This window comes from Parasteatoda tepidariorum, chromosome 7, assembly GCF_043381705.1.
Source record: "Parasteatoda tepidariorum isolate YZ-2023 chromosome 7, CAS_Ptep_4.0, whole genome shotgun sequence".
Classification (NCBI taxonomy): domain Eukaryota; kingdom Metazoa; phylum Arthropoda; class Arachnida; order Araneae; family Theridiidae; genus Parasteatoda; species Parasteatoda tepidariorum.
Window position 1 is genome coordinate 68,929,724 of NC_092210.1, and position 9,335 is coordinate 68,939,058.

Sequence of the window (9,335 nt, forward strand, 5' to 3'; positions counted from 1 at the left end):
GAAGCTTATCAACAAAAACAAAGTAATTTTAACTCACAATAAGAAAAAAAGGTCATTATTTTGCTTTGTTTATGAGGCAGATGTTATACTAAATCTACTTAATTAACATCTAAAGTAAAAAATGAGCAACTATTTATTTTATGAATTACAATAAACAACTTCTGTAAAGAGAGAAAAGAGAGATAGAACTCACTTACCGACCCATAAAAATCATTACTTTTTCAAATAAAGACTATCACAATTTGCTTAACAGTTTTTCAAAACTATACTTTATCGAAAAATTGGCCGTTAATATATTTTTAAAAATTGAAGAAAATGTTTAATTTGCTCTTTCTTTTCCAAAAAATCCACATCACATAGATTTTCACTAGTGAGCTTGCCACCCAATTGATTGCAAACAAATGCCGTGACGTTATGTGCTTGTTTCCCATTGAAAAAGGTAATTTTTTTTTTCGTTGCCACCGGTTACATAGACATCTCTTTTCCTCTTGCATCGTCAAACTACTACTACAACTACTAATATTTATTTACTAAAAATTTAGTTTCTTTCGGGTTTCCTCTTAATAAACTCGTACACGTGGTTCTCAGGTTAGTCGTTCATTTCTTGTTCCTCTTTTATTCATAATAAATTTTTGATTCATATGTATGTTATCAATTTTTTACTTGATGTTCTTTCTTTCACCTTTTAAATTATAGATTGTTCAAATACCAATCATTTTAAACGTCTACCTACCAACGACCGCCTTTTGAAATCATTTAGATTTTTTTGTGTAAATGCAAGCGTTTATCAGTCTATCTAATTTTGTTCTAATCAACTGTAACATAAATAATTCAGGGGAGATTTCCGTATTCAATCTGTGGCAGAATAATCACCATGTCTTAAAAAACTTCCGGGCAGTGGCCCGCGAGAAACTATAAAAAAAAACAACACAAAAAAGGGACCAATTAGGAAGGTATAACTCGTAGCCACCCCCAGGCAAACATCTACATGTTTTTTTTTTTTTAAAAATTTGCAAGTTTAAAATTTATTTGGCATCTTGATTTCTTTCCCTCCCCTCTATCTCTGGAAATTAATACTCCTACATTTTTCGTTTAAAAATTTTGATTACCAATAAATTGGGTGTGTATATATATATATATATGTATTTAATTTTCAAGAATTAAATAAAACTTGAATTGTTATCAGACGCAGGGCTGCAGTTGAAATTTTAGAATTCTATTTATAAAGCGGATTAGAATTGAAGTTTTGTTTTACTGAAAATTCTCTTTAGTGATAAAATGACAATAAACTTAGCTTTGTAACTTGGTTAATCGATAGAATACTTGTTGTACATCTAACAAATGAACATGTATTGTTTGAATTTTAAGAAAAGTTGGGATTTTTGTTATAACTATGGCAAGGCCAAGCGTCACAAACCTCTTGGCAACCTATCTGTACAGGTCCTCCAGGGGTTGGAGGAGAGAGGGAAACCTGATCATGTCATCCTGACGGGGAGAAGGTGAAGACAAAAGGCAATCTCACAGATGAGAGGACCAAAAAGAATGGTGTAATCTTCATAATATCAGGATCGGGAGTAAATTAAAGTGATAGATACGGAAGATAGAAAATAGTCGCATGCAGAATGTTAACAGGTATAAACAAGTTCAAGAGTGAGGAATGAAAGTTTTTTATAGAAAAATTGAGAATCAAACAGAAACTTACATAAACGTTTATTTTCGGAATCTCTATTAAGTATGCTAATCTATGTAGAAAATGTTAAGTGGCAATTTTTTATTCTAAATCAAAATTGTCGCTAAAAAAATTTATTTTGCGTTCATTGTATATATTAAATATTATGCTTTAAATTATAGCGCCTTCAATGGGACTTAGCGGAAATTTATTACCATTGCAGTTGTCATGCATTCATGGATGGAAAAATATTTTCTACTAACAAAATTTTTTTTAATCTAAATTATTTCGTAATAATAATTCCCTTAAATTATTAAGATGAATAAAATTCAAAATAAATTAAATTTTTAATATAAGAACATTACCCACAAATTTGTTTTTAGGGACACGATATGGTCATAATAATTAGTATTTCAACATACACTTCGGTCAAATAATTACTCGTTATTAACTTTTGCTTAAAATTTTATACATAATACTTAGTCTTCAATAATTCTTTTAAAAGACGTTTTTTCTAGTATCAATTGGCGATCGAAATGGGCTACAGGTGGCATAGAGTAGAACCTTCTCCTCTACCTATGGCATCACTTGGCATGCTTTCCTCATTAGCGTGTGGAGAGTCATAAAAGAAGGAAGCTTGTTAGTTACTGTCTTGATTTCTATATAGATTAAAATCTTTTAAGTTGGGAAACTATAAGGAGCGGAAAACTGCATTAAGCATAGTTCTAAAAGAAAGCATCGTGGAAATTTAAAAAAATATTTTTGTTAATTAAAAACAAAAAATATTAGGAAAAGGAAAAATATTGCACATTCCTATACAACTGAAAAGAGGAGAAGAAAGGTTGACAGGTCAAAGGCATGTAACCGGTCTTTTCCCCAGATGGCATATTCTAGCATTGCGATCATCTATAGAAAAAGGTTCATGGGTTCAATCATTTAATTTCTTTCATAGCTTTACCATAAATCTAGATTATGATAGTTTATTAATACTTTAGCTAAAAAGGATCTCAAGGCTCGAGTGAGTGCGAGAAAAAAATAACCAAGTAATGAATCAATGATATGCATTTCCCTTTCATTAAAATTGCTCTAACGCAATATTTATTTTGGAGATCAAAAATAATGGTCTATATAATAAACAATGTTCTGCCTTCACGGTTTTGACCCCTTCCCCCTTTGTGATTTCCCATTTATTAATTTCATTCAACGGATTACAGTTTTTGTCAAAAAGGATAAATTTTAAAAAGAAGTACGCTTAATCGCCACTGGAGATTGGTATATCCACATAATGGTTTTAAATATCACTTTTTGATGCACTCAATTTTCAGATTCTATAGTATTTCTCAATAGCTTTTCCTGCGGTTATTGTATTTATTCCGCATGGTTTAAGGAAATCCAATATTTTAAATATGATATTACGATACACAAATTTAAAATTTCGGTAATCATTTTTTGACTCGTTTTATTCTTACCAGTTTCATTATAAATCCAAGTGATGTTCGGATCACTCTTTCCCAGTTACAACTACCTATTGCCATACAGTTTTTAAAATCTTGGTACGTTTAATACATCATTCTGACTCTTGATTTGTGACTTGCGTATTTATTTAATTTTTACGTTTTTATGCAATTCATTTTTGTCTGTTTCCTTGTAAAATCCTCAGTTATTATTCAAAAGTTAAAGCACAGTATTAAAAAGTTTTACATTTTTAATACAAAACTATGAATCTTGAAGTTAAATCAGACATTTAAATAATCAAATTTTAATGCACTTTTTTGTACCGATTTTATCGTAAATCTGAAAGATTTAATTTAAGAAGTCATTTCAGCTTGTGGAGTCTCGTAACCTCTGTTGTCCAAGTGAAAGTAGCAAAAGTTGCTGCTGTCAGTTATTTCACTTAAGCAGTACATTGCCTACACATGAGTGACAGGTGAAAGATTGATTCTTTAGTAGTGAAATAGCTTTACAATAATTTTAGTTATGGATAAGGCACAAAAATTACGCACTTTCAAAATGGGGAAAAGTTGCATATTTTTTCATGGAATTTAATGCAGAAATAGTTTTTTTTTATAACTTATGAAAATGGTGTCCGGTTAAGAGAGATAGGGAGTAACATTTCAAGGCAAAAATGTCTGTCTGTGTTAGTGTACAAGAAATTTATGTGGAATCCTTTTTGTTGATTTGCAGGTTTTAACCAGTACCAAGTAATGCAAATATGTGTATATATACAGGGGTCTGTCCAGGCCGAATTCGCTACCGTTTAGCGGTACCTTCACAAATTCAATTTTATTTAAAACGGTAGTTTCACAAATTCAACTTTAGGAAAAACGGTAGCTTCACAAAATACTTTTCCTTAAAATTTTGTTTTTGTATCCGTTAAGAAACATTAAATCTATACTTTTACCATGTCTTTGTGTTAATATTTTAATATAGTTTTTAATTTTTCACAAATTATGTCTAAATTTTCACAAAATAGGTACTTTTCAGAAAAACCTAGACAGACCCCTGATATGTATGCACATTAAGTGTTGGTATCTAGATTATACGTAAATCCGCCTTTGTCTCATATCATTCCCTCATTCTAAGAGAATGGAAGTTTTGCTATTTATGAAGTTAATTTATTTTCTAAAAATGTAATACAGTCGTCCCAACTTAATGGCATATCGGATAACCCTCTTATACGAATAAAGTTTAATGGAACCACATCAATTTATCTGAATTTGAAACTTACCTGTTTAAATGGATATTTGTTATTTTTTGCACCTGCCTAATTGCATAAAGAGGTACTAAAATGAAAACATTTGTTTATTTTTGAGAAGCTAAAATGATATTTCCATTTATCAGTTAAGATAAGGATACAATAGGTGGTCCCTTCAATAGCGACTGTCTGTTCATTAATTGGTCTAAACAGGTGATGGAGGTAAAGCTGAAAAAGTAATCAAATCTTGCTGTCAGTTATACATTGAAGTAAACAATGGGGATTTTACCGCTCTTTAACTTACTTCACTTAAACATAATTTAGAATGTTAAAAAGGTACAGAGTGATTTGTTTTGTGATTCCCTCCTGGTGTGCTGTTAGCTTTGATAAGAAAAAGTTTCAAAGGCCTAACACACTAGTGAACAGTGTCGTGTGCCTTTCTCTTAAATAGAATAATCATTGCCTAATTACACTGAATAACTCTGAGTTAGTTGCAAGTTGAGTGTGAAAAGGGATGATTTGAATTTATGGGGGGGGGGACAAAACAATGCATCTTGGAAGCAATAGATTTCAAAATATCATAAACTGAAATAGTGCATTTATTTGAAATTTCTCAAGTTTTGAGGATTAAGAGAATATAAAAAAGTAAAAATTTAAGAAATTCTTAATGTGTAGGAAAGAAATACGCAGGTCATGAGAGTCTTAGTAGAAACTGATAGGGAAATTCTTATTGTGATAAATTGACGAATTGAACTGGTATAAAAGCAGACTTCAGTCATCAATTATTTTGTAAGGCATCAAAAATATTTTAGTACCTATATTATACTTTTCACTAACATTGATATATTTTTATGTCTTTTTAAATGACATTTGTATTTTATGATACTAACAAAGACAGTTTTAATTATAATTTTTACTGATCATAAAACTGAGTTTATTTAATCAAAACGCTATACTGTATATTAAATACCAATTAAAAAGTAACATTTTGCAGAACTTTGGAATTTGAGGCTGAATATTGCACTCCTCTTTTTATCGAATAAGCCGCTTTATTGCATAGGTTTGGTGAAACCGGTGGTATTCCTTTTAGTGGGGTTGACAGTAATAAGTGTCCTAGTTTTCTCTTATAGGGTAGTTTAAGAATATATCTTGTTATTTTTTTACTTCGAAAGCAAACAATGCCCTCACTAGCAAAAAAAAATGACACTTCTGTTATTCTAATGTTTTTAAAGATTAGATAAAAAAAAATCAGTTTCTCTTTAACTTGAAGAGATTTTAAGAATTGACTAAGCTTTTTTAAAGGAATTGACATATGCTTTAATGCATTCATTAAAATTAATATTTTAGACATATTTATATCTAAAATTTATTCCTTCATCATATTATCATTCCCCCACTTTAATGAAAAAGACTTTTCATAATTTTAGTACTAATATTTAGTGTGAATATTTAGTAATTTTTTTTTGTTTGTTTTGCATAATACCTTTTACTACTGTATCTTATTACAAAAAATTAGATATTTCTGACTCAATTTGCATAGAATGACCCATCTGATTTTTAACATTTGATCTTTTTTTTTTTAGAAATTAAAAAATGCCACAAAATGAACACATTGAACTTTTTCGGAAAAGGCATGGATATCGTTTTGATTATCATGAAAAGAAAAGGAAGAAGGAGGGACGTCGTCCTCATGAGTTGGCACAAAAAGCTAAGAAACTGAGAGGTATTAAGGCTAAAATATACAATCGAGAACGATTCACTGAAAAAATTCAAATGAAAAAGACTCTTCGTATGCATGAAGAAAAGAGCACCAAGAAGCGAGATCCAGAAAAAGTGCCTGAAGGTGCTTTACCAACTTATCTATTGGATCGAGAAGGTCAGTCTAGAGCCAAGATTTTGTCTAACACTATTAAACAAAAGCGAAAAGAAAAGGCTGGAAAATGGGCTGTGCCATTACCTAAAGTAAGAGGTGTTAGTGAAGAGGAGACCTTTAAAGTAATTAAGACCGGTAAACGTCAAAAGAAAGCTTGGAAAAGAATGGTCACCAAAGTATGCTACGTTGGAGAGGGATTTACTCGTAAGCCACCTAAGTTTGAAAGATTTATTCGTCCTATGGGTCTACGATTTAACAAGGCACATGTAACACATCCTGAATTAAAAGCCACCTTCTATCTGCCTATCATAGGTGTAAAAAAGAATCCCAATTCAGCTTTGTTTACTAATCTTGGTGTTATCACAAAGGGATCAGTTATTGAAGTTAATATTAGTGAACTTGGATTGGTGACACAGGGTGGAAAAGTTATTTGGGGTAAATATGCCCAAGTTACTAACAACCCAGAAAATGATGGTTGCATAAATGCTGTTTTACTGGTGTAAAGAATAAAATGATGAAATGTCTTTTGAGTTTCCAAATACTTAGGTGTTTTGTTGTACTTTATACCTTCTTTTTATTTTCAGGCTTTATATGTTTATCACATATATCCTGGCTGGAGACAGTAAAAAATGTATTTATGTGTATATACTTTTTTAAACATATAGATCTTCCCAATGTTCAGAGCTAGTGATTTTTGTTGATTTTTATTCAAATACACTGTATGAACTTTGATTTATGATTAAAAAACGTTGCAAATGTTTAATCAAAATTAAATTTATATTAAAACTAACAATATTTTAGAAGCTCTAACTACCTAAAACGATTTTTCATTATAATGCATAGCAACCATTTTGAAGCAAATGCATGATTGAAATTTAGACTAAATGAAATAGAGAATTTAAGGAATACTTTAACTATTAAAACAAAGTTTCAATTAGCATTCTCTGCTATTGATATTTCTTTTTTTTTCTCTTGATTTTTACAACGACAAAATAACTGTAACAGATTGTGTTAATTTTTTTTCACAAAATTTCTTTATAGAAAATTTAATTATGTCAAAGATACTGTAAACATATTATGAGAAAAAATTTTTTAATAAAAGGGACAGCACAATTCTAATTCTGGGTTATTTAATTTAGTAACAGAGACATTTTCATTCTGTGATTTGAAACTAATGTACACAATATTAAAGATAACATAAATACAATAGTTTATTTGTTGCTAAACTGTATAAAAAGAAACAAAAGTTTTCCAGCTTTCTCATTTCTTAAGTGATTGCACAGTTTAGATTGTACTGCACTCTCAATAGATATAAAAAAACATCAGTTGATTTAAATCAACGATTTTTAAAAAATGACCTATTTGATTTAAATGAAGCTGATTTAAATCAACAAACCCTGCTAATGTTACAAAAAAGTATTATGCCTTTAAACACATTTCTACACAAAATAAAATATGTGCATTTATGAATTTTAATTAAAGCAAACTTATTGTATCTAGAAAATAGTTACATTTCCCAAACATCTTTTTAACATTTATATCATGTTCTTAAAATCTTGCATATCAATATTCTGAGCTTTTGATGCAAAATGAGCTGACTAAGAAGATTGTCATCACCTGGCTAGGATATTTTAGTTTCTCTCAAGTTCAACAGAACAGCAAACAAATATTTGCAATTTATTACTTCAAAAGTCCTCTCTTTATTAAAAAAAATATTTGAAGAAAGTTTTGTTTGCTTTTTATCTTATTCTTAATATAGATTTTCTAATGTATATACAGATATAATCTAGATAGATCAAATATAGATATAAATTTATTCTTTATATGAATACAATAGAATTTTAGTATGAAAAAAAAAATTGTGAACTCAAAACAATTTTATTACATGCAGCTGAAAAATTTTGTACTCAACAAAAATCTTGATATTATATTTTACATTATGAGCAATTATTGTGTTATATAAAATAGCTCAGTTAAATAAATTTAAAGAAAGCAATATTTTGTTGTAAGTTTATGTATTCTATCTTGGATTCACATTTTTTTTTTTCACAATGAAAAAATATGTTCTGGAACTTAATTTTTTTTTGCATAAGTTTGTTTTTTTATACTCACCTTTTTTTAATAACCATATTCTTATGCACAAAATAACATTTATTAACTGTAATTTAAGTAAAATATTAAATAATGTTTTAAGTCAGATGTTGATGCTTGATTAACAGTTAAATTGTATTTTATATTTTCAGCTATTGTAAAATAAAATCGAACTGTTCTATTGAAATGTATCTCAGTATTGCTTAGTGAATTTTAATTACCAGACCGAAGCAAAAATATCACCTTAAATTGTTGTTCCGCAGGAATTCCTTGCAGCAAAACAACAGCAATACGGAGACCGAGTTAAGTTTCATTGATTAATAATTAATTTATATAGCAAATAACAAAACAAATATTTGATAGCCTATGTGTATTTGTTAAAAGTGTGGTCATAAAGTTGAAATTTTAGGGGGGGGGGAGAAATTTTTAAAAATCACTACAGGATATTATTACAGGGCATTATTTAAAAATCACTACAGGATATCTTATTGCAATATTTTAGAAATATATTTATTAAAAATATTTCTAACTGTATTTATTTGTTTACTTATTAATCCTAATGCATTGTGTTAGCATCAATTGTGCACAATGGTTATTTTGGAAAAGAAATTTATTGAGTACAAAATGTCAACTATCCTATAAATAATTATATTAACTTAGCTTGAGCATTTAATAATTTATCTTTTTAGTTATCCTTCATATTTAAATGCTCAAAATATTTAACACCAACATTTTCACTGTGAATGCAACTTACGTAAACTTTCAAGTATGAGTTTTTTCTTACTGAATGAAAACATTTTACTTTTTTTTTCATTATCACATATACAAATTCAAAAAAAAAAATTATACTTTAAATATTAATAGTAAGTTTCATATACTTAAAAACCTGGAATTATCAGGGAATTTTTTTTATACTGGAAAAGTCGGAGAAATTTTGATAAAAATCAGGGAATTTTTCTCTTAATTTAAATTATTTTACCATTCGTTGTATCCACTTTTATTTAGAA

At 28.8% G+C, this 9,335-nt stretch overlaps 1 protein-coding gene across 1 annotated transcript; it reads left to right on the plus strand.

Moving 5' to 3' along the window:
• The first annotated feature begins 444 nt into the window (after nt 1–444).
• LOC107447064 (NSA2 ribosome biogenesis factor-like IP259) lies at nt 445–6,761 on the plus strand. Its single transcript, XM_016061875.2, has 2 exons — nt 445–588; nt 5,948–6,761. The coding sequence occupies exon 2, from the start codon at nt 5,958–5,960 to the stop codon at nt 6,738–6,740; it is 783 nt and encodes a 260-aa protein (XP_015917361.1). The 5' UTR covers nt 445–588; nt 5,948–5,957; the 3' UTR covers nt 6,741–6,761.
• The last annotated feature ends 2,574 nt before the right edge of the window (nt 6,762–9,335 follow it).

Bases quoted from the DNA above. Each gene is read 5' to 3' on its own strand.
- LOC107447064 (XM_016061875.2), top strand. From the start codon at position 5,958: ATGCCACAAAATGAACACATTGAACTTTTTCGGAAAAGGCATGGATAT.